Source organism: Phaethon lepturus, unplaced genomic scaffold (genome assembly GCF_000687285.1).
Source record: "Phaethon lepturus isolate BGI_N335 unplaced genomic scaffold, ASM68728v1 scaffold10386, whole genome shotgun sequence".
Classification (NCBI taxonomy): domain Eukaryota; kingdom Metazoa; phylum Chordata; class Aves; order Phaethontiformes; family Phaethontidae; genus Phaethon; species Phaethon lepturus.
In genome coordinates this window covers 79,602-105,203 of record NW_010544090.1, presented here as the reverse complement: position 1 = coordinate 105,203, position 25,602 = coordinate 79,602, and the positions used below count along the sequence as shown (strand labels likewise).

The 25,602-nt window shown below is 37.5% G+C and overlaps 1 protein-coding gene across 1 annotated transcript in view; it reads right to left on the bottom strand.

The window, feature by feature from the left end:
- Positions 1-10,668: 10,668 nt before the first annotated feature.
- The window catches only part of CPEB3 (cytoplasmic polyadenylation element binding protein 3), an 86,667-nt gene continuing 71,733 nt past the window's right edge, over positions 10,669-25,602 (bottom strand). Inside the window, exons 7-11 of the mRNA XM_010288554.1 lie at positions 19,839-19,957; positions 18,426-18,540; positions 15,740-15,921; positions 11,282-13,795; positions 10,669-10,732 (exon numbers count right to left, since the gene is read on the bottom strand). Coding sequence (XP_010286856.1) covers positions 13,568-13,795; positions 15,740-15,921; positions 18,426-18,540; positions 19,839-19,957 — 644 coding nt within the window. The 3' untranslated portion in view covers positions 10,669-10,732; positions 11,282-13,567. The remainder of the gene's footprint in view (positions 10,733-11,281; positions 13,796-15,739; positions 15,922-18,425; positions 18,541-19,838; positions 19,958-25,602) is intronic.

The following is a 25,602-nucleotide window of genomic DNA, read 5'->3' as shown; positions in this document are numbered from 1 at the left end:
GTTGAACTAGAACATGAAGCTGCATCAGCTCTGTGCAATACATGAGGTAAGTATTGTTCGGGGCTATAAAGGAGAAGATATACTTAACTCTTGGGGGAGAGGAAGGAGTGTTTGGGATATTTGTAGGTAAGGGAAATGTATTTAAATCTATGGTGCTGTTCCTTGTCCTGATTTTTTTTAAAAAATGGATCCTTCACTTTACCTCACCCTAACCTAGATGAATGAGGGAGTTTCTCCTTTCCTCTGGGCAGTGATGTGTCAGATCTTTTTTTGTACTCACTTGTACTAGGAAGTGTCTCCAAGCTATCTGCCACTTCGACCCTGGCAGTGGAAGAATCAACCTATAACAGGGAGAGAGTACTGCCTTACAGTGCAGGCCTCTCCCTTCCTTTTTAACCACATCCTTCCTTTGAAGAGTAGACTGTCCAGCTTGGCCCAGGTCAAAACCAGAGAATGGCAAAAGAAACATTAGACTTGCTTTTCCTGTGAGGCTGCACTTTTGCTGTTTACCAGCAAAGTGTATCAGGTAAACTTACTTGTTGTTTCATTAAGTATGTATTTAACTCTTTCCTGGAGTTTTCAAAACTGGATTTGCCTGTACCATTGAGGTTTTGGGATATGAGCCCTTTTTTACAAGAGTCTTGTTCAGTGCTAAGTTTTCCAAACCATGGACCATCCATGCCACTGCTGTACACACGCATCAAACCCTTTCTCATCTCCTGGGATTTCTGACGTTTTCCAGCATAATTCTTCTATGGGGCAAGTTGTTCCACAGTTGCAAAAATAAAATTTCTTTGGCCTCCTGCTTAAGCGTTTAAGACTGGCAACCCTCTGACATGGGGCGTGGAATTACAAAGGTCGTTGGCTGATCAGTACAGGCAGCTCCTAAGCTCCTGCAGTACTGCCTGGGCCTTTCAGTTGTCTGTAACTACAGAAGGCGACTTCACATCGGAGGTGGTCTGGCTAGATGAGCACCTTGTAGCCTTGGGCACCACTCTCCCCACTACATCCTAGCTGACTTACACATCTTCAGCTCTTCCTCCAGGCAGTAGGAAAAGCCACAAGTAGCTGGGGAGTTCTGTCAGCTCTAGCTAGTGTCTTCTCTGTCAGAAAATCCACAGCTGTTCCCAGGTGCAGCCCAAGTATCTCCAAGCAAAGCATCAAGAAGTGGGATGCAGTTTATGAGAGGTTTTCATGGCTTCTGTGGAATAAATGGGAGTATGTAGCTCTGTGGGTTGCATCAGACAGCACAGCCTGATACTGCTTTCTCCCTTTCCTCAGCTGTGCAGTCCTGCAGTAAGGCTTCTGTTCATACTTAAGAGTGAGGATGGTCTGAGGAGAGGTGTGTGTAAGGGTCTAGAGCATGGCTGGGGCTGTGCTCTTGGAGAGAGGTGGAACTGACAGAGAGGTGCTATCAGTCACTTTCTGATGCCTTAGAAGGGATATCATGTTCTTCAGTTCCAGAGAGAAGTAGCGTCTTCACTGATTGCCTTGTCCCACTGCCAGGGTGAGGCTATAACAAGTAAATGGCTTGGTAATAGGAGGAGTTGCAGAAGGGCCCCAGGAGTCCAAGCAGGTGGTACAGCTGGTGATGACAGGCTCAGTCTGTGGGAACAGTATGTGTGCTGGAGATAGCCAGGGAGAACTCTTTTTAGCAGGAGCTGGGCAGACTCACAGTCACATGGGCCCTGGCTCAAGCTGTACAGCCTATACTTTAGGAAGCTGAGAGGGCAAAGTTTTCAGAACCTGCATATTGCAGCTGAGTGACTCTACAGCACAGTGACTCTTTCCTGGGGCCAACAGGATGTTCTCACAGTCCTGTTTCTATAAGAATAACAAAATGGAGGACAAATCCTGCAAAAATGTTCTAATCTGACAGTGTATTTGGACTTCGCTCAGGAATTGGGCAAAGATTCAGTTTGAGTATTTGATATGAAGTGTTCACTTCTGGCTAATGCTATTTCTGTTACATCCCTCCTTCAGAGCATGATTTAAGAGGACTCTGACAGAAAGGCACTGCCGCTTGCTGAGTCTGCGTTAGCTCCTGCAGCATTTTGAATGCAGCTTAATTCCCCTGTGAAAAGAACTGACAGAACCAATCCCCATGAACTCTTCACACTTGACAGAAACACAAGTGAAGAGGTTGATCCATAATAATTAGGAAATTGGGATCAAAAGCAGGCAGGCTTAGCCCAAACTGGTTTGCTCAAAGGAGATACTGCAGCTTGTAATATACAACTTAATTACTAGAGAACATAATTTCTGCAAGGGAAGGCAGTTTCTGGAGTAGAAAAGCAGCTATAAATATAGTTCTAAATTCTACTCAAATTAGGTTAGGAGAGCATGAGTTTGAACAGTATTTAAAAGAGCAGAAGGAGAACCTCATGTAGTGTTGTCCTATTTCTAGCATCACTCCTCAGTGGAAAGGCTATTGTCACCCATCTGGCCTCATATGTCATTCAGAAGCAAGAAGTCAAGAACTAGACCAAAATGGTCTTCCTTAAAATCCTTTTCCAAACAGAAATCGTTGTCCTACTTTAGAGCAGTGGCAGACATCTTCAATTCAGGGCTGCAGTTGCTCTGTCAAAGGCATACTGAACTATGTTTTCTATGAACAGTCATTTTTTATGTCTCAGGTAACGGTAACAAAAGGCTAAACTGCAGGAGAGATTCATCCTCCCTCACGCTTTGCTGCTTTTCCTCTTACTTTATACACTTACTGTATACTCTATACACTCTGTACAGTGGAGCCCAGACTCATAGGATGGATGTGAATTTAAGTTTGTGGGTTTTTATATACTCTGTCTGACAAATGCAGAGGGTTCCACATATCTTAGCATTTGTTTTCCTTTGTCTCATACAACACCTAGCTTCCCTGAGGATTAGCTACCAACAGCCATTACATAGCAGTGAGTTAGATACAAGAGTTACCGAGTTATATAAAGGTGTAAAGATTTGCAGACTCAGAAAGTCATATCTCCTCATGACTAGGTTTTTTGGTTTTGGCCTTCTGTCTAGATTAAACTTTTTTCAGGGCAGTGATTAAGTAGTATTACTGAAAGAATTTTAGCACTGAAATTTGCTGGTACCTTAGGGATTTTTCCAGAACAAAACATTACTAAATTGCTGGCTTATCATTGGGAAATGTGTCCCAGAATCACAACTGTGAACTTTTACTTTGTTTTAATGAGAGGGAGAGGCCATTACAGTTTGTCATGGTTATATCCTGTGTGCTGTGGGGTAGTGCTTTCATTATATGGCTGTAAAGTAATGGTAATTTGCTACCTCTAAACTCTCTTGACAGAAAAGCGCTAGAACACTCTAGCTCTGGATTTGGGTTTTTTGTCCTTTTTAGGGTTGTGTGTGTGGTGTTTGCATTATCATTTGTTTCTTATTTTGCTTCATAGGGTGCAGGTTCTATCAGTATTTTGAGGCTTTACTGTTATTTTCCCCTGTGTGGCAGGTCTTTTTTCAGTGCTTGTTGGAGTATATTATTTCTGCTGTGTTCAAGCATCAATATTTAGGATCTTTGAATAGAACAACATAAGCACCTAATGTAAACATTTCAGCAGAGAAGCAAATCTCAACTGAGGAAAAAAGGGTCAAGGTCACAAAGCCGAATCCACAAAGTTATGTAGGTGGTGTGAATTTGAGCATCACTGTGTCTAATTGTTTAGTTTGTGGTGGGCAGAGCATAATCCATGTCCTTGTGTTAGGCATCTGTACAGTAAATGTAGAGCAGAGAGGTGCTTTAGCATTGGCTAATTTAGTTGCTTTTCAGGGTGGATTATCACACAGACCATTTCATGCTCATGACGGAAGAGTTCACTTGCGTTATGCTGCCTGAAGCTGGAGGAAGGCTTTTGCTTTCTGTTGTTCCACTTTATATAAAATAAATCAAGACTTTCTGGGCTAAGAGGGTGAGAGCAAAGGCTTGGATTCCCACTTGGGAGGGAGGAGCTCTTGGTTCTGGTTTCTGCTCTATTTCTAAGTTTATGTTATAATGGGTATCAAATACTCTTGTTTCTACCAGAGTGACTGACATTTTTCTAGGTAAAACATTAATTAAACTGGAGATAAAATGGACTACTTAACCTCTCCCTATTCCTCCTCACCTCAGCTCACCTCACCTTTGCTAGTGTGCACTTGCAGGTCATTAGGTTCAATTAAGTAAGTTAATCAGTGGGTAGAAAGCAATGATTAGGCATTTCCTAAGCTAGAACATGTTTAGAAAGACTGGAACATAAGAAAGTAACCAGAGTTAACATTAATGTTTTTTGTCTAAAGCTGGAGCTGATGAGAACTGTGTGAAAGTTGAAAGATTTTCTGGCCATGTGGCATCCTACTCAAATTAGTGGGAACAGTATTTGATTCCCTATCTTTTATGCATTGTTTTGGCCTTTGATATTGCATACCATTTTGATTAGCAAGTGATTTCACATCAATTTGTTCAGCATCTAAGGAGCTTGTTATATAGAGGTAACATGCTGCTTGTGTGTTGTCTAAAGGTATTTACATTTTGCAACATGTAGTCAGTTCTTAGGGAGGGAAATGCTTTTGTTTATGTTTGTTCATGGTTGATATTTTCCTTTTGTCATTGCAAGCAGCAGATGAAGGGATGCAAATGTCCATGTTCAGTAGTAAAACTTGTCCAGTTCTGAGCTGTGACAAGTTATACAATAGGTAGTGATCAGGAGGAAAAAAACCCCAACAAACAACAACTGACAACCTAAAATATATGTCGTGTTAGCACTGTCTTTTAAGTGAGAATCTAGTTGCCTTCTAGACTAAGTTATAACTATTCTGAATTTTACCCCTTACGTGATTGCTTTTAGATAGAATCCTTGCCGTTGTGCAACATCTTTTTACTAACGTTCCAATCTTACCTCGGTGCTCTGTGACAGGTTAAGCCTTGTGGAAATGGAGCAAAGAAATGTTACCATTCCTTTTCGTCCATTCATAAAGTGGTGACAATTTATGAAATTGGAAGAAAGCCCTAGCAATAGCATGCAGGTCTAGTCAGAAGAAAGAAAAGTAGAGGCAGAACACATTTCTGGCACATGGGTATATTCTGTGATGCAGGCTCTGACCACCACAATATGCACAAGGCACAGTTCGAGGGATTAGTTACATTATGAACAAGATTTTGCTCACCTCTTAGAATTTCATGGGGGTTTTTTTTGACTCAGACCAGGCTCTGTAGTCTGACAATGCGATGAGAGGCAAAGATACTGGAGGAAAGATGCGATGAGATCATGAGTTGCATCTTTGCCATGATTTTTGGCAGTATTTTGCAAAATTACTTTGCATATGAATTGTACCAGCTCTATTTCTCTTTCAAACTTTTTTTTCAATGGGTCTGTAGTACATGTTGAAGCTGGGAAGGAAGTCAAGGTGTATCAGAGGGCACTATCTTGTTACATGTAATTTTATGAACCGCCATTTTGATTATTTACCTTAGTGGTGATGCTTATGCTGTTCCAGAGAATATTTTTCTTCACATGGTGGAGAACCAAAGTACGTGTCACAAAATAGCTAGAGTAGTTGCTACAACCATGAGCAAAAAGGTTTAGTCCTTGCTCCATAGTGCAGGAAATAATAAAAATTTAAAAATTCCCAAGTGTTTTGACCGCTCAGGCTATTGGATAGAGAAGGAGAAATATACCTCTGTTCTCCTTTATGTGAAGCTTGGTCCAATAAATATGTTTGCAAGCGCTTTCTGTGTTTAGGCCTGCAGGTGAAAAAAAAATACAGGGAAATACTTTAAGAATCTAAGTAGATCTTGGGTTACTGAACAATTCAGAAGTATTAAGGAAAAAGCAGTTTTGCATATTCCTGTTCACAAATATAGGCCCAAGCAATGCTAGGCAGCAGCTCAAAGGGGATATCAAGAAGTCGGTAGCCCATAAATATCACTGAGGCATTATCACATTAAAAGTAGCAAATGGATACCTGGTTTTACTGATTTTAGCCCCAAGTGCCTACAGTGCTAGTCAAGTAATAGTTGGCATGGCCACACTGGGAAGCTCCTGGGCTGTAAGTGAGGCAGCATGAGTTCTGGGCTTGCCGTATGACTTTATAGTTGCTGGTATTTTATTTCTCCTTCCAAAACAGGAAAACGGGGAGATTTCTGGACTTCTATCATGTTTCCTTCTCAAATTGCTCTAGTTACAGTGTGTCATCCCAAGATAAACTTTGCAAAACCTTGCTTGCCACTGTGGAGGGAGAGAATTCATTGCATCTGGCACATGCAGCTTTGCCCTGTGTTCGCAATAGAATTGTGTGGTAGAAGGGTTTTGCAAGTAGCTAGTAACATTTTTATGAAAACAGGTTAGATATGTTGCTTGTTTTAAAACCCATTCTCTGGTTGATCCCTAGGAGAGAGAGTGCAGCAATTCTCCCCATGTGCTCATGCTGTTTAGCTTTTGCTAAACATGAGGAAAGCAGATTATGGCTTTTAAGAGCTAAGCTTTGGCTTTTCTGCAGGTCTGTGTGAAGGGTGACGTTGCTTTGGTGCCTTGAGTACAAAAATGTTTAGCTTAGAAGCATGCCTAAATAGGTTTAATTAATACACAAGCTTCAGTAGTCATGTAGGTAGCTATTTTAGTCAGCTTAAGCCTAGCAAAAATAACACACATAAACAAATGAAACAGAAGCCAAAGAGGCCATGCAGCCTTTTGAACTTAAACTTAAGTGCATTGGTTTAAATTTAAATAAGTGCAGCCTTTTTTTAATGCAAGCAATGGCTGAGTTAAATGCTGCTGGAGAAGGAAAATTGTCAGTATCAGTACCTTAGAAGTGGCATGGCTTACTTTATCAGTAATGCACTAATGGAAGGATTGGGGATTAGAAGTTCCAGGGAGGCTGCACTGCCTCCCACAGTTATTCTCTGTAATAGAGGATGGGGGTAAATCCTGATTTTGTCCAGATGGACTTGGAACATTGTACGGAGAGAGGCTACAATAAGCAGCTTGACAGTTGTTAATTGGAAGGTGTTCATAAGAACTCCCTTCTCAAATTTAACTCTGAAGTAACCAGAAGGCTACAAGTTCTCACACATATATTTACTACTTGAATTCCTATTACAGATCATTGTCTTCTAAACCCACTTCTCCTGGAAGAACAGTCAGTAGATCATTCTCCTGAGAGTTATTCACCACCATTTTGAAAACAAGCCCATGCCTGAGCATTCTGTTTTTGTTTTCTGGTATCCAGGCTTTCTTCTTTCATGTGTATGAGCTATTGCACATGGTAATGTTAGGGTAAAATAGCATAACACCAGCCACGAGGCACTGCACACTAAGGAAGCACGCACAATACTTAATCGGCACACACAACCTCATCAGCTTTTCATATGTTTTCCAAAGGGTGTTTAATTTCTAGTGTAATCCTAGGCAGTTCCTGTGTAAGTAGAACACACACATTGAAGTCAGCCTGTAATTTCTAGTGCTGATGGTTCCAGCAGGGTTGTTGAGCTGCATTGATGTAGGCACTGAAAGAAAGTGACATAGAACATGCATTGTTCTTGTGGGCTTCACTTGCCCTGACATAGCAGAATTCCCATTTTTTTCAAGGAAGTATTCAGTGGAGTTCCAAACAGCTATATCGCTGGAGCTTTGTCTCCTTAAACCGGAAACCATTAGAAACTAGCGCTTTAGTGCTTTTTCTTTTTTAACTGATCAGTCTAATCTCTAGCCTGCAGCGATTGTTAAACTTCTAATAAAAAAGGGCAATGTAAGTTAGCCAGCAGTTTTTGTTAAAGTCAGAGAAAGTAATTCAACAGTTCCTTTTTTCCAAGGCACTTGATACTGCATTTGGTGGGGAAAACTACATTCTCAGAAATATCTCCATAGTATATATTTTTGTATTTACCTTCGGCTTAGCAAAATAAATGCCTTATCAAGGGTGCCTTTTCCATTTTGGAGGGCAAACATTAAGTGGAACATGTATTAGAAAATAACTAGAAAAGATAGTTTGTGTGCATGTAAGGTGTGTATTTGTTTAACCTTATTTAGTGCAAACAGTTTTCCAATACAAGATTTGGGGCTTTTGTAGCTAGTTTACATTCCCGTAATGCATATCCCAGGATGTCCTTAGCATGTGCAAAGGATGACAAATATCGGTACTTCATACAACTATATTTAATAAGTTATTACAGAAAAAAATAAAGTCCAAACTACAAAGTTTAAGCAGTTGTAAGCAATAGCAGCATTGAGCTCCATGTTTAGTCACAGTACTGCAGTTCCATACAAGCATTAGTCCAAGCCAAAAAGGAAGAAGCCTTGTTAGAATTACTAGCAAAAACAATCTAAGAGAACATGTAATAAAAGATACAGTACATTTAAAATTAGTTGAAAAACAAGTACAGAGATCTTAGCTGTGAATGCTCTAAAAGTTATGTCCATTATTTGACAGTAAAATTACAAATATCTAATACTTTATACCCCAACAGAATTACGTCCAGGAAAAAAAAGAAGAGCCAAAATTATCTCTTGTTAGCACCCTGGTTTTCTACTTACTGCTAAACTTTTTCTCATGTAAATTTGAGTATGTCAGAATTATGTGACCAATGTGATTTCTGACCAGCTACCCTTTTGGGGTATAGAGTAGTCACTAACATGAATATAAAATACTCTGTGGTATGATAGAACACTATAGCGCAGAGATTAAGAAGTTTGTCTGATTTAACAAAAAGAAAGGAAGGAAGGAAAAGAAAACGGGTTTAGCTGACATCATACAAACTAGCATAAAAGCAACTACATACAAGCCAGGTTAAACAAAAGAGACATTTCTACAAATCTGTGACTAATCTTTCACTCATACCTTGCAAGTAGAGATGTCACAATACTGAAATATTAACATGGGAGCTTTTCCCAGTTAAGCGCCTTTTTTTTTTCTTTTTTTTTTTTTTAACTACTCTAACAGATAGTGAAATCAGCAAAGTTATTTGCTAACTGCATATTTGCAATACGATTTGTTTTAGCCCATGCCTTGCTAGCAGGCTATAAAATACAAGCATGTAGGCAGAAATATAAGCATAAACTTTGTACCACTTAGCAGGAATTTTTTTATTCCCTCTTCATTCCTTAATCTCCTTTGTTTGCAATTTGCGTACATTCCAACCAGTAGTACCTAATTTGAGTCTAAATTTTACTTCACTATTTGATCTAGTCTATACATTACTTACAGAACTGAACACACAGAGGATACACAATGGACGAACTCTGGACACGTTTCTTTCCGCAAGTTACAGATGAGCCACTTGAACACCCTAGCATTAGTCTAAAAGGTCATCAATAACTTGTTGAAGTAAATGTTTTGTCTAGAGAAAGTCATTGTATGCCCTGTTTACGCAACACCAGTTTTAGTCTGGATTGTTTCAGGTGCCAGAACAGAGAGTCACTGGCTTCAGGAGGGGGTTTCTTCTGGCTGCATAGGGAAACAAAGGTGATTGATATAAATGGAGGCGAAGTGAAAGGTGTTTTGATACTGGTACTTGGCATTGCCAATACAAAAGAAAAAAAGGACAGAGACACAAGAGAGGCAGAGAAGAACAGAGAAAGACAAAGAAGCCGAACATGTGTTCAGACATGGTGGCAATATGGGTTACTGCATTGCTACTAGGAAATGGATATACATTATTTTGCACTAACTAGGCAGCTACCAACACTATGTGGTAACTTCGTTAGAAAATGACGTGGGTACCTACAGTCTGCTCCATGCTGCCACTGATAAACGTATGCAGGAAGGAAGTTGTGCAGGAAAGGGTCAATATAATTAAATAAATAACACTGTGGCAAAATACAATGAATAATATATATTTTAGGAGGTTCAGTCTAAGACTACTGAAAAGAGAGTTTACCGAGTTCATGACGAGAAAAGTAATGGAGCATTATGCTGAATGGGCAGGGTCAAAAACCCATTGCTTCAATAGATTTAGTTCATTACAACGGCAATAGTATTTCATCAACACTGGTGGTGTATAAATCTAGACAGCGAACTGGTACTGTGACATCCCTATTATCTCCCTAAATCATTTTGATAAAGGAAAAGGCTTTTCAAAATATCACATTTTTTTCTGCTTCATTCTGTCATTTTATTGCCCAATTCTTTGTTACAATTTTCCAATCACTTTACATAACCAACCATTTTCATCATTGCCACACTATTGTAAACCACATCAGCAAGTTAATACATAAAGCTTTGCATTTCAAAAAACTAGACACTTTAGTAACAATATTACAAAGATTTTAGCTTCAAAAATAACTGAAAATGAAAAAAATAAACTTTTAAAGAATTAGCATCATAAAATTAATTTATTCCAAGTAAAAATACAAAATAATATTAATGACATTGACCAGATATGAAAGTCTCTCCCAGAAACAACTATATTAATGGTTGAGAAAGCACTCCTTAAAGAAAATACGAAATAAAAATGAAAAATATGTAAATATGTTTAATTTTTTTCTTAGCAAAAAATCTTTCTAAAAATAACAATGAAAATTTGTCTCAGTACAAAGGCTACATTACTATTGAAAAAATACCAGCATGAAGAAAAAGGTACATATTTGACAGTAGAAAAATGATTTTAGTGAATCACAATGTCTAAAGTCTGCAATGAAAATAAATCTGCAATAAAGATTTATGCCTTTTTTCTTTTCATTTTTCTTTTTTTATACAAACAGTACAAACAGTATTGCACATAACAACAAATAGTCGAGGTTAGGTTAGCCTTCAAAAAAATCGACTAGTTCAAGTCTCACATCAGAAAAGGCCACAATAGGACCTGTTGTACCCAGGGGCTTCTTAGTCAAGTTGCAGTTCAGAACTCCGTATTTTAAAAAATAACTTTTTTTGAAGGACCCTCTTTTAATATAACATATTAACAACTCAGGGGCACATTCATTTACAAAAAAAAAGGGAGCATGTCATAATTTAATAAACTAAAAAAAGTTCTCTTTAAAAAAATACAAACAGAAGAACTCTCACAATTCTGGTCAGTCGTGCATAATCACACTTGATTATAAATATACAAATTAAGGGAAAATCTTTTTTCACCTTCTATTCACAACTTTCAGCACCAAATGGAGTTTGTGTTTAAACCTGTTCTTTATGATGGTTTTGTTTTAGATTTAATCCAACATTATGCTATATTGTACATTTTCCAGCTTCTCTCTCTCTCTCTCTTTCTCTCTGGGGGTATTTTCCTACATGAAAGAGGGGTATTTCTTCAAAAAGGTTTACTTCTTTCACATAATTAGGTAGATTTCTGTAGGTTAGCTATGATCTTTAATATTACAGTTATAAAGCTCTAACTTCTTCATTTTCAAAAAAACTCAAATAAGCATGAAAAAAATAAAGTTACCCATCTGTTAAATCATTTTTCTTGCAGAATTAAATTAATATATATTTTTCTGAATAAACTTACTTAGAAAATATCATTTTCTTTCCTATATTTCAAAATTGAGGTATTGCAAAAGATCATGTCAGTCAGAAAGCATGCCTTTTTCTTTAAAAAAAATCATCAGCCGACTGTTGAAAACTGTCTAGATACAAAAAGTAGTGCATAACAAAATGTCTTGTACAGATGAAAAAAAAACAGAAAAGACACCTGGGCTGGGAAAAGCAATATCACAAAACCGCCCAGAAGTAACTTCAAAAGGGATAATTATAATAAGCATTTTAAACCAGTAAAAAACTATTTTTTTCTTTTTTTTTTTCCCCAAAAACAGAAAAAAAAAAATCCTTTCAAAGCCAATACTCGCAACTAAACATTGGGAAAAACAACTTACTAAATTAGACACAAACAAGGACATCACAACAAACAAAACCCAGAACATTTAAATCTACTATGCGGTGTCATATCCAGTCAGATTGTCCCCAGAACTGCAAAAACAAAGGAGGAAAAAGAAAAAAAATAGTGTACACATTCTCACAATCATTAGTATACCAAGTGTGTTTATATTTATATGCTATCTGCAGCCCCGTAGTTCATGCTAAAAAAATGTCCACTGTGTTAGCAGGTCGTAATTGTATTCAAGCTTCACAGGATACATCCAGAGATTAGAGAGATAACGCCACATCCACAGAGCAGACATCTCATGTTACTTTTATACGCAGACATTTCTTTAGCACCACTTTTTTTCCTAACTTTCTTAAATGTGCCTAGTTTTATTAGTTTGACAGACTATCTACTCGGTAGTGTATGTACGCTAGCATGAGCTCTTTGGTTTTCTGGACAAGGTCTGCAGCTACGTAAATGATGCAAGCATTAGGAGAGAGATTGTAACTAAGAGCTCATTTCTGTTTATGTACCTGTTATGAACTGTCAAAGATGTGTTAATGTTGGATACAGAGGCTTTAACAGTTAAGTTTGATCACAGTACTAGACATAATCACTTTACTATATAAAATAAATTGCACAATATATAACAGAGCACCGCAAAGTACTTCATCTACCATCCACAAATTTGTTTTAAGAATATCCTACAGCTAGTTTTTATATTTGTTGTAATATAGGTCATTCTGTAATGGGCTGATCCTAATTTCAGAAGCATTACATTTACTGAGGCATGCCTTCCTCCAGTCAGTAATCATTTTTTTTTTTACTGAGTATTTTGTAGCCTACGTAGATTCATAATTTGTGCATTGTGGGCAGGTTTTATATTAGACATATATAAAATTTATTGCATGCAGCAACCTGATTAAGTAAACATGCAGTCAAAAAATATTGACCTTCCTTGGAAGCTTTTCTGTATGCTATACTGATCTCCTTTCAGCAGCCATCACTATTTTAATCACATATTCTTTTTTTTAATTGATACCCTAGCCTGAATAGAGTATTATGGTATTAGTAATACCATTTTAATAGCAGCAAAAGCTATTGCAGCATACATTTACATAACACTAAAAGACCTAAACAAAAACAAACAAACAAACAAAAAAAACCTCAGCAAAACAAGAAAAAAGTCTGATCCAGCTTATGAGGTATCATCCTTACAAGTCAAAATGGAGAGCAACTAAAGGCTTATTTTCTTTAAGGGTTATTACTACTCTAAATGACCCAAACTAATGATTGCTGAATATCTGTTTAAGTTGTTGCTACATCTGCCACCTACTTGTGAATATTACCTTTGGTAAGTCATCTGCTAGGGGCAAGTCTAAATTTCTGAAAATAAGTGCATGCTCCAGTTTAAAAATAAAAATAATTAATTATAATAAAAAAATCTTCATCACATACACATCAACCCAGTGAAGGCTGATGAGAATGGCAGTCTACATAATGTCACTAGTGACAAGTCTTGTGTAGGAAATTAAGGTACCAAGCAGATGTTTGTGTGAATCAAAGTGCAAAATCAGTACAGTTACACTCTGCCGGTTTGTATTATACTGGACACTGAGTTCAGTAATGTGACTGTAAATAATAATAATAGTAATAAAAAGACCCATATCTTCATTAAAGTCAAGGACGAATGCACAGATTTCCAGAACACTAAGCCCTGAGGCAGCGCTCTCTTTCACTCGATTTTATCTACTCCAGTACTTGTTGCTGGGTGAGGCGTGGGGTTCAGCTCCAGCGGAATGGGACGTGGCGGGGCCGGTCGCCTCCCTCCTTTACCAGTGGTTTGTGGAACTCTCGCCCAGCACGAGAGTGTATGCTTGCCCAGCAGTATTCACAGTAATACTGCAAACAGGTAACATTGGCACAAAAGAATGGAGCAAATTTTCCACCACAGCGAGTGCCCTGGCATTCATCACACATCTGATCATCCAGCACATATGGCTTCACTTCCACCTGCACCAGGAAGAAAAATAACTGTAAGAAGATGACATAGTTTTGCCAAGTATGAACAGAAGGAACACTGGTTTAGTTCTTTTGACTCTGTTGAAGGTTTTCAACTGATGCTGGATTAACGCAGCAAGGCTGGTAGTTACATTTTCATATCAATCGCTTCACTTTACTTGTCAGAATATCTTAAGAAAAAAGGGTGTACTTTGGTAACCAGCATTTCTTGGAAAGGTTAGGTATGTGAAAGTACTAAGATGGAAGGACAGTAAAAATAGCACCTCCAAGGATTTTGCTGCCGTCTAAGGAACCTCCAGGAATGTGAATACAGTTGTTACGGGGGCAGGGTGCAAAAGAGCAGCATTTAGGAAGAAAAATTGTAAAGAACAAAGTTATATTTCTAAAATTCAGAGGTCTGGGAAAAAAACTCTGAAACACACCAGAGGGTTTTTTTTTGTTTGTTTTGTTTCTTCCTTTGTTTTTTTGTGAACTTCAAAATGCAGGACCAGATTTATAAATGAAGAGGAAACTCAAATGAAACGAGATTAAATGCACTTGTATTAAATACTCTGCCTTATCCTGGCAAAAATCACTGTCTACAGATTTTTAGCTCTAGAAACACAGTAAGATTTCATAGTTGCAACTACGGCCTTGCAATCAATTACAAATAGGCTGGAGAACTGCTGACTTTTGTCCTACACTCATTTGTAGGCTGAAACGCACATTTAAATTGAGTGTTTACTCATCCTGGGGAATTCATTGGTTTATGCATGTGTAATTCTTATGGCTCTATGATGCTATTTTTAAAGTGGTTTAAGTGCAGTCAGCTACATTAACAGAGTTAGAAAAAACAAATAAATGTACTTTTATTGTAAATAATTTTGCTGTAACTGCACAAGGGCTAGTCTGGCAAAAATTTTTATATTGCAAGGAAAACTTGGCTTCAGTAACTACACTTAAATACATACAGTATCAAAGAAATACAGAATGAGATATTAAGTTGAAAAACAAGAAACATTATACAAAAAAGCTTTATGCTGAGTTTTCCTTCATGACCTCATCTAATCTGACAAAAAGTTCCATTCAGATTTTTAAAGAGAAAGTAAAAATAGCTTGGACTTAGCAGCTGTGTGTTTCTATATGTAGAAAACAAGCCCATCCCTGTTGTAAAAATACAATGTTCCTTTGTATGTTCTTTTGAATAATTCTAAAAGTCTGAGTCCTTAAAAACATAGGTGTTACTTGCACATGTAATCAAGAGGTGAAGACAGAAGGTCTGTAGGAAGAAAATAATCTTGGAAATTAAGTAGTATTTTCTTCGAATGTCTTCAACTCAGCTTTCAATAAATAACTTTAACTTCACTCTATACTTGAAAAGCCCTTTAGAAACCAGGATTTCATATGGACTGAACAAAACCATCTGATTTCACCCGCTTTTACCTATCAAGCACCTTACTGGCATTTAGTTTTGGTTAAATAATTCTCAAGTCTTTTGAGGTCAACATTACCTATTACACTTATGATAAACCTGTGTGTTGGGAACCTCAAGTCTAGACATACATTGCCAAGAGAAAATGCTGCCTAATAATAGCAGAAATGCCAGAAGCTATATAAGTAGCCACTAACTAAAAGCTGTTGATGCACAATGAGCAAACATCTAGAGGAAGAGAAAGAAGCTGTGAAATACTGCAGTGTTTGACCTTCAGAATTCAAAGCAAATGAGCTTACCGCCAATTATTTTCTGGTTTTAGTGCTAAACGGTTATTTAAGATGTTTTAGATACATTTTTTCACTCTACTTTCATTGCTTAAATAAGCTTTTAAATAATTAATAAATATCATCTGAAGAACAGAGGTTACAGTGTTCTCCAACACAATATTAATACAAGGATGTTTTTCATTTCTGTACAGTTTTGTGAGTAACAACCATTCTGTTCCATGCTATTTTACGTACCCGTTTATCAATGTCATTATGTTGGAGCTGGACAAAGCGAGCACTGATAGCAGCAATATAGCTCTGCTGATTGGAGAAAGCCACTCTGCCAGCACCTTTTGGATACTTCAACTCTGGGTCTGTATCAATGCCAGCATAGCAGACACCTCCATATAAACGGTCCATAATCATTGCCAATTCAACTGCAAGAAATCAATTGTCAAATATTATAGATTTAACATAAATAAGTGTTGCATTTGGTTTGTTGCATTAGAAAAAGCACTATTTACATTAGCATACTGAAGAGCAAACCCAAACATTGGTTTTAACAGATTGTAGCAACCCTACATGCATTATAGTAAACTATAAAGGCAAAAACCAGAATCTGTAAAAAAAAAATCTTGGTGTGACTGAAGTGTGAAAAAAACGCAGGGTTACGTTGTTAAAGTAGGTATCAGGTCACCTGTTTTAGAATTGTAAGTTAAAACTGTGGTATTTGGGATTAGGTATTCAGGATCTTCCCTAGCTCCAGCCGGGCTTCTTAATATGCTAGTTTACATGTAAGATCACTTGAACATACTCCTGTATTTAGAATCTGACATTTTACCCGAAGTACTAAGGTTGAAAAGACACTAAGGAAGTGTTGTACATTTGAAACAATATTTTGTGAAACATCAGCAGTTATTACACTTAAAGCAAGCCTACATTTTGAGTGCAATGTAGCTTCGTATTTTTGTAGAACATTAACTTGACTGTGGATCATTTAAAATGGTTTGTTGCTTTTTCCTCACACTAAGAATAACTCTAAAGAAGTTATAAATACCCTTCATAAAATAAGCCAGGCTGAGTGCATGGCTGAGGAAACATAGGAGGAAAGTTAAGGGAAAGAACTGAAGAAAGTGGAAAAGAGGCTGAAGGAAGTGGGAGAAGAGGCAGGTACGGTGTGCACAGATATACGGTCACTGAGCCAAGTTGTCTGTTAAAGTTGATAGGCAGATGAAGTTGTCAGATGGATGAAGGACAGACCCTCACAAAGCAAGATACTGGGACCTGTACAGGCCCTGCCAAGTCAGCCATTTTTTTAATGCTAATATGTGAAAACAGCAAGGGAAAGCTATCAGCATAATGTAGTAACTAGTAGATTCTTCAACTTTCTAATGATTTGGAATCATCATTTGGGTAATGATCTCAGAAAGTAACGTATGGAATAAACATCAGGAACACTTAAAAACATTTACAATAGTGGTTCCAGTAAGTCAGTCTTGCCAATAGACGAAAAATATATAGAATTCCAGGGCAAGGAAACCATGCAGTGTTCAGACATCTTAGGAAAAACTTCTGTATCAGATCTTTAAAGTGGCAAACAAGAAAAACTGGAAACTGTTTGCTTTGGAGAGATTAACTATTGAGAGGCATCAGTTTTCAAATGTAATGCATTTCAAATGTAATCTATGACAGGCCAAATGACAGTTTTAAAAATGGCTATAATTAGAAATGAGGTAATGTTTAATTGTTACTATTTACATAATTACCATCTTACAATTATGCCTTATTTTAAGATAGTGAGGAAAGTGAAAGCAGCAAAGAAACCTGGGGTGGGAGAAATCTTACTGTCAGCAATGGCTGGGGGTACCTTGTGTACAGCTTCCCTTAAAGAATTAGGATTAGGAGAAAGAGAAAGCGAGGAGCCGCAGTTCTAGTGGGCTGGAAAGTGTCTGCCAAAGAAAAAGTGAGGGCTACCAGGAAACCCGATCCAGAAGTCTGTCTTCCAGGCAGTGACTGAGGGGCCTTGTCTTACTACAGCCCTGGAAAATTAGGATTAGGGTTGAGAGGGTTAAAAAGAGCAACCATGCAGCTGACTTGGAGTGAGGATGGAGAGAGACTACTAAATGGAAGTGAGGGCTGCCAAAAGACCTAGGTAGGAGAAATGTTTCAACTTGCTAATGGCTTCATCACCTTGTCATTGGCTCACCAAAAATGTAAGAGTTAAGAAGAAAGAAAAGTGTGTCAAGCTACAGCTGGGAGCAGTGCTGAAAAGAGGCCTTCAAAGAGTAGGGGCTGCCAGGAGATTTGGGCTGGGCTAAGTCTTTCCTAAGGAGTCTTGGCTATGGTTCTGCAAATAAAAGTGATGAAAAAGAGTTAAGGGTGGGAAAAAAAATAATATTGAGAAAGAGAGCTACATTAGGAGTGGGTTCTTCAATAGAGAGTGGGGCCACCAAGAGACCTGGGCTGGGAGAAATCTTTCTTCTGGACAAGAGGCCTTTCTGTAGGTTTGTGGGAAAATTAAGGTTAGAGTTGAGAAAAAGGGAGAGAGAAACCATAGAGCTTCAGTTGGAATTGGTTTGGAAAGGGGCAGGGAGAAGTTTGTCTTCTAGTCAAAGGAAGGGTGAACTTGACTGCACCTCAGTAAGCAAATCAGGGTTAGGATTAAGATGGTATACATTATGAAAAGTCAGCCAAGTTCTAGGATGTTACGCAAACTTGGGGAAACTGTTTCTATTGAAAATCTTGATTAGTAACCTATTTAAAAATAAAAAAATGTTTTTATTTTGTAGACAGGAAGACACTCACTGACTTAGAAAGTGAGCTACGATCTTTGGAAAAGACAGGATATATTTTCTGCTCTATTTTTTTTACATATACTGTATAACTTTTCTTATTAATCTGGAACCCCCTACTACATGCGTTACATTTTCCTTCTACTCACCAGCTCGGAGAGGCCGTGGAACTCCTCCAACAAAGATAGTTTTTCTTGGATCCAAAGGCTGAGACCCATCCATCACAAAGTCACTGTCACTTAGGTTCCAAGGTCGGATTTGCACCTGTATTAATGATTTTTTTTTTTTTAGCAGAGGAACTTGACAATTCAAAAAAATCAAGACATAACTTCCAAATCTTTCCATAATTAAAAACATAATTCTAATTTAGCAAAAGCAGTAATTCGGTGGTATAAGCACCAAAGCAATTTGAGAACATAGCTTATTTGTTTGAAAGAAGGTGGACAGTTCATTTATCACCTCTAGAGGCCAGGCTTGAGTTAAATTTCATCATAGCAAATTCCTACCTCATTAATTCCTTGTCCCTAATCGCCATTATAATAAGAAATCTGTGAATGGACTTTCAGAACATTTTACCATGTATGTGCAGTTACAGTTGCAGTTTTGGCTTCTGGCTTTCTGAAATCACATACAGTGATCTACAACTTTTAAAGCACTGATAAGAATGGAGATAAAATTAATTACTGTGCCTGGATACAAAAGGGGTTTTTATAATGTGTGAATGCTCACTTCTGTTAAGCAGCAACACAGTTGATAAGAAATCTTTAGATTACGCAGGAAAAAACCTGCTCAGAGTTGTTTGGATAAAGCTGTTCATTTGTCCGTTTATTGATCCTAGAAATCACATAAGCACACTCACTGTGCTGTAATATTGGGTTGTTCATTTATCTGTGCAAGCTTTTTAACAGTCTTTTTTAAAGGCAGCATGTTTTTCATCTAATCATACTTGCCTGTAGTTTTCATTTAACCTGTATGTATCCATAGCCACAAAAAAGACTAGCATTAAAGAATGTTAGATGTGAACAATAGAAACATGTTACCGTATGTCTTCTATTCTGCAACAGCTGTCCGCATTACTTGTTTTTACCCTACAGTTTACATAAGGTAAATCAGACCTTAATTATGAATTGATTAGCTATTGCACGCCGAAAAAATAATACTCAAGGAGCCTAATGAAGTACAGGGGATATCTGAAGCTATCTGGATTTTCATGGGAGGGCCTAAGTTTCTTGATTTCATTGCATAAGCCTTTATTTTCTTGAAAATAACAGAGAGGGAAAAAATATAACCCAGTTGTTTTACAGCTAACATTGTGAAAGGATGTGTACTCCTGTGAGATACCAGAAATACCAAATATAAAAGTTAGTTGAACATGGCATTCATCAGAAAGAAGCAAATGTTAAAACCATGTTACGCTGATAAAGTCAATTCAGTGTAACAGCAAAGGAGAGCAACTTTGTCCAGGAAATGGACAAGTCAAGTATTTCTTTCTTTATTAACTGAAAAGAGTAACAGCACATGGGTTAGCAGCCAGCATAAGTGTCATGGCATAAGCTACTTACTGGTTTATCCTTGATTGTGGGACTTGACACACACAGGTAGAGTTTCCCATCTTCTTCCAGGCAGGCATCTATCAGAGCCTGTACAGAGCTTTCTTCCTGGAACAGCAGAAAGGCATAACCTTGGAAAGGATAAAGGCACAAGAAAGAAAAAGAGCAGATTAATTTATAAAGCATTTTTAAAAGAAAGAAAACAAACCCAAGAAGTGAGTAGGAGATATAAGTTACAAATAACTATTAAGGCTGTTAGGTTTTTTTCCAGAAATTAAATTCACCGAATAGATCATACCCTCAGAGAGCATTGATTTTAGAATGGAGACAAGACTGTTTGCTGCATCTGAGTATGTTTATTTGATTAATTAAGGATTTTGAGCAGTGAGAATATAGGCTGGTGAATAAGGGGTTCTTATTATCCAACAACTGTATCTGAGCTATTTATCAGTGGTATCTGCTAGTATTGGTGACCGTCATCTTACAGTGGAAGCACCGAATTTCTGGATACTATATACAATGAATAAATATTAGAAGAAAGGGTCAAAAAAGTGGACAGGTAAAATAGATTTCTATGCTCACATACTTAACTATGAGAAAAAAAAGATCACCTAAAAACAATACGCATGAGAGAAAAAGAATGGCATTCGTTGTGTTTTATTATAAGTCAAAGACCTGCTGTTGTTACTTATATTTAAATAAAGCAGTTCAAAAGAGATAAAGGAGAATGTCCCATAAAAATTGCTCCAGGCAATTCAGAATTTTAGGTCTTTAAATTAACCAGTAAAACTAAGCGCGTGTGGTATTCAGTGCTCCTCTGAATGCAGCTGGCAAGAAAGCTTTCTTCAGTTCCACTTGATGTTGTTAAATTTGAATGAAGATTTGACCCAAGCAGTCTGTGCTTTTGCTCCCTCAGAAGTGAAACTAATACAGCACACTCTACACTAAGCAAAGCCATCTAAAGACTGGCTGCTAGGCTTGAATACAGCTGCCTGGTTAAGAGCACTTTCTGCCGAGCACGTACTGCTCTTTTGCTCCATCATCAGTACAACTCAGTTTGCTCACTGAATATGAACGTGTTGGCTTTGACCTTTGTAATTCAGCACTTGTGTGTTTTACAGGCAACCTCTTTTCAGAAAATCTGCAGCAATTAGAGGCAGCTGGAGTTTAAGCAGGGACTGCTAGACTTTCTCTGCCTAAGGGTCTTGACACAAACTAAGCATCTACATGATGATACACCATATTTACATTATGACAACTTTTGATATAGCTTTACACAGTATTTGCTATTAATATAGTAGTGACTTACCCTAATTTTGTACTGAGTGAGTGAGTACTATTTGGTATGTCCTGGATAAATACTACACAACTCTAATTTATAAAAAAATTTTATACTGAAAAGGTGTTTTCCTCTGTAGAATTATTATTTACCAAATTACCTCTTACCCTACTATCTCTAGTCCTGTGTGACTTCTCAAAGAACATTAAATTGCATGCAGCTGTTTGTTTCCAGAGGCCAAAAAAAGTTTGTGTTAACAACATAGTTATAGCCCATAACACATCTAGAAAGACTGACTTCCCCAACAAAGCAAAATAGTTTGATCATCACTTCTTAGCAAACAAGGAACCTGCATACCTAGAGTTGGAGTAGATCAAAGATACCAGTCCCAATAGAAAGTGAAATATTTCTTTAGTAAAAACATCAGTTTCCTCTCTAGCAGATGTAATTCTCTTAAAACAGTCCCCTAAAGATATAAACACACTTCAACATTTTAGACTTCACAAAATTAATTGCGTTAACCGAGTACAAAAATAATTAGCTTGCAATCACTGTCATTTTTAGCTTAATTTTATTTTCCATCCATGCACTTGTTATATTCTTCCTCACTCCATACCATCCCTTCTGCTTATATTGAATAATCAGAGCAAAAATTTATACAAATTGGTGTCATTAGTTTAGCAGTTTTTTCAGCCTTATAAAATGCCTCAGTCAGAAAACTAGATTCTTGGGAAAGACTGCCATGGCAGCTACACCTCTGAAACCAACTGACCACACTTTATGGTTCAGCCCAATCCTTGCCTTATATTTTATATAAATGCCTTGTGAGACATATTGCCAGAAGATGCAGTGCATATTGTTCCAGTACTATGAAATCAAAATAAGAATACATGTACATTTGTGCATACTTTAAAAGAATGGTTTACAACATATTTAAATAGATTTGAACATTCAGGATTTATTTTCTGACCAGACCATGAGATTTGAACTCTAAAAAAATACAATGTTATCTTTTTCTGACTTCTACAATCTTAAACCAGCAAAATATTGGAAATCTCTTTAGCATAAAGCCAAAATTAAAATTGGGAAGTGTTTATTGTGGCTTAATTACTCAGCAAAAATATGGGCAACAGCTTGGGATGCTTCTTTCTTCTACGAAGCTTTTTCAGGTCTTTCTAGGTCATAGTAAGAGGATACATCTGTGGTAGTTGGAGCTGACAGCCATTTGGGGGTACAGTAAATTGTATAATCATAATTTCCCAAATCACTTAATTTAATCAAATAGATACTTGTTGACTTTTCTCTGGCTGCTAGATTACAAAAGCAGTCCAGGTTAATAAGAATTCAGTTTCCTAACCTGGGGCTAGTGCCTCCCATGAAGTTTAGTAAGTTAACACCTCCCCATTTCTCTAGACCCCTGTGACTGTAACACATTCTCCTGCCTGCTCTGGAGTCTCTGCGGGCCCTCCACAGAAAGACAGGTAAGCAGCTTACAGCAGAAGTCTTCTGTTAATCTAGAAAAGCAAGCAGGCTGGACTAGCATGACATGATGCCCAGCATTACTTCAAAACCTGGTGATTGCACATTTATTTCAATTATTCAAGGTCTTTTGATACTCAAGATTAACAAAGATTACACTGAAATGAAACATAACTAAGTAACAGAAGTTCAGATAATATAAGGATCATGTAGAAGCTGATATGGCCAAGAAAGATACCTGCCAAAGTTAAAGGTATTTTTACTCATTTTCTAGAAGCACATAGGGATGCAAGAACCTTAAGTTCAGGAAGGTGCAGCTCCTTCCTGTGAGCAGTGGGAAGCGTGAGGCATTGCTATTACTGAAGATGTACCCTTTTGCTCACAGTACTACTGTTTAGAGCTGCATTTGCTTGTTCACACAGGCAAGCGTATGTTTCCGTGGATGCACTTCATTTGATTGGAACTCTCTGGCAGGAGTTGCACTCTGAACTCTGATTCCAGTATAAAAATTGAAAATGGAAAATACACCTGCCAAAATTGACATTGCATAAAGAGTTATCTCACACTAGATACAGTTTAATAATGAAATAACTTTTTTCCACAGGAACAAAACACCATTTGTAATACCTTCATCCACAATTTAAAGAAAAAACAGCATACCAATCTGTAAACTAACAGTAATTCTTTTTCTGTCAGCTGTGTTTAATGCTAAGTTTGGCTATAACTTTAAAAAACTCTTAAGAGCATTCCTTCCTGAAGAGATTCTCAAATGCATCTACTTTAGGCATTATATCCTGTTCTACTGTGTATTTCTATTCCTATTTCTGCTACCCACAATGAGAGATGAGCCTAATCCCCAAAAAGCTTTACTGCATGGCCAGTTGACTTCTAACGTTCAGTATGGTCAGTTATAGGGGCACCTAAGTTTAAAAGGCATTTAATTCATGTCTAAAGACAGTAGGTGGGGTAGAATTAATAAGATGATCAGTTTCCAAAACAAAAATGTATTAATCCAAATAACCTGAATTGCGTAGCAGATGCTGAAAGTTGCTTCAGATTCCTCAGCATCATGTGCTTCAGCACATTCTCTTCTCTGTGCATCATGGCTATCATATGACTTAAAGAATATAGGGTTTTTTTCCAAGAAGTAAGAGATGTGATGAATTTCAAAATTTTAATCCTCTACAGCAGAATCTCAGTAGCATGCTGTGGTAGTATGTTGCAGACAAACTTCAGCAGTGATCCTTTCTTACCAGATCAGACATTCTAAAGGTTTGAGTGCTCAAGGGACTGCTCCTGATTCAGATTCCATAAAGTAAAACAGGCAGGATATTTGAAGCCCCAGAAAACAGCAAGGTACCTGACAACAGCTGAATATTCTATATACACACATACATGGCTTCTTGGCAGAGCAGAAACAATCCAGCTCCTTCTCAGCTGTTGGTACAACACATTGCCATAGTGCTGACAATAAACACTGCACTTTGCAATTTATTGGAAAAAGGCAACAAAGTATTTTGCATTAAGAAAAGTCACTACAACTGTTAAAGGTGTACAGCAGGGGGAAGATGAGGCAAAGATTAATTTCCCTAGATTCTGAAGCACAGCCTAGGAGCTCCTCAACCTTGAGCTCAAGGATTCATTATTTTATGGAAAGCAGTACAAGAACTAAGCTCCTTTGTACATGTCCCATTAAACAGTGACACAATTTCCATATGAAAGGGTAATTTAGTCCAGTTGGTCTAATTTCACTTAACCTTGCTGAGAGCAAACTGGAAAATCTGGCATATACGCTGTGTCCCATAAGCCTGAAACCAGATTGTCACTTGAAATGCAAGACACACTTCGAACTACCATATAATGTTGCTATGCTCTGGAAAATGCATTTTTGCCAGCCTAGACAGTCTGGAAAAATCCCTATTTCCATTAATACCAACACAGGTATACCTTCTCTAATGATGGGAACCTCTGTGTGTTACTGAAAGCACATTCTGTAATAAGGCTTCAGTGACCTCTTCAAAACAACATGGAAAGCTTATTAAGGTGCTTATTCTGCCTTTCTTATAATAGCAGAATCTTGATACTCATACTTTTATGTTAAAAACTGGCATGTTGGTACATATTACAGGCAATCATATGGGAGTTTTAGCTAGAAGTGCATGTGTTCTGCCCCTCCTTCCTCAAATGTAATTAAAGTGAAAAGAACTACTCATGAACCTTTATTAGGGCAGAATGTGTATTCAGTGTATCAGGCAAGGGAGAAAATAAACTTATGGGTCTTGTAGACACCATTCAATTTAGCAAGCCATAGCTGGTAGAGTTTATCAGAGAAGGCTATCTTCTTGGCCAAAGTATTTCTCAGAGTTAAAGATGATCCAACTCTATGCCTTTCACAGCTCACCAGGAAAGGACTGACTGCATTTCAGAGGATCCATGAATAAAAGACATTAAAAAACAACAACAACAAAACAAACAAGCCAACAAAACACCAGGGCTTTGTCTTATTCTTCTAAACCTGGTAACAACTTCCTTGTACAGCTCCATCATTAGGCACAAAGTTTCATGGAGTGAAGTGAAATCATTGACTGCGTTTTGTAACCTATGGGAGAAGGCAGGAAAGAAGTTTGGTATGCCAGAATTTTTGCACTCCTTTCATTTTCAGTGATTAATTACTAATGTTATGAGTGCTAAGACTGTCAGAACAGTCTCTAGTTACTTAGTGATACAAGAATATTTCAGAAAGGTGCTAATGGAGCAGCTGCACAGATCTCTCACTTAATGAAGTCCAGACTGGACTGAATTCAATCAGAAGTTTTTCTTAGAAATTTCAGTTAATTGTAAATTAGTTCCATCTCTTAATATTAACTGAAGTTCACCATTTTATGCTCAACTTGTGCATACTAGAATTAATTCATAAGTTGCTTAAGTTCTTGTATTTGAGAACAGCAATATATAAATTTCTGTTCAAATACAACCACCATGAGCTGCAGCTTCTGGTACAAGGCCAGCATTTTGGTA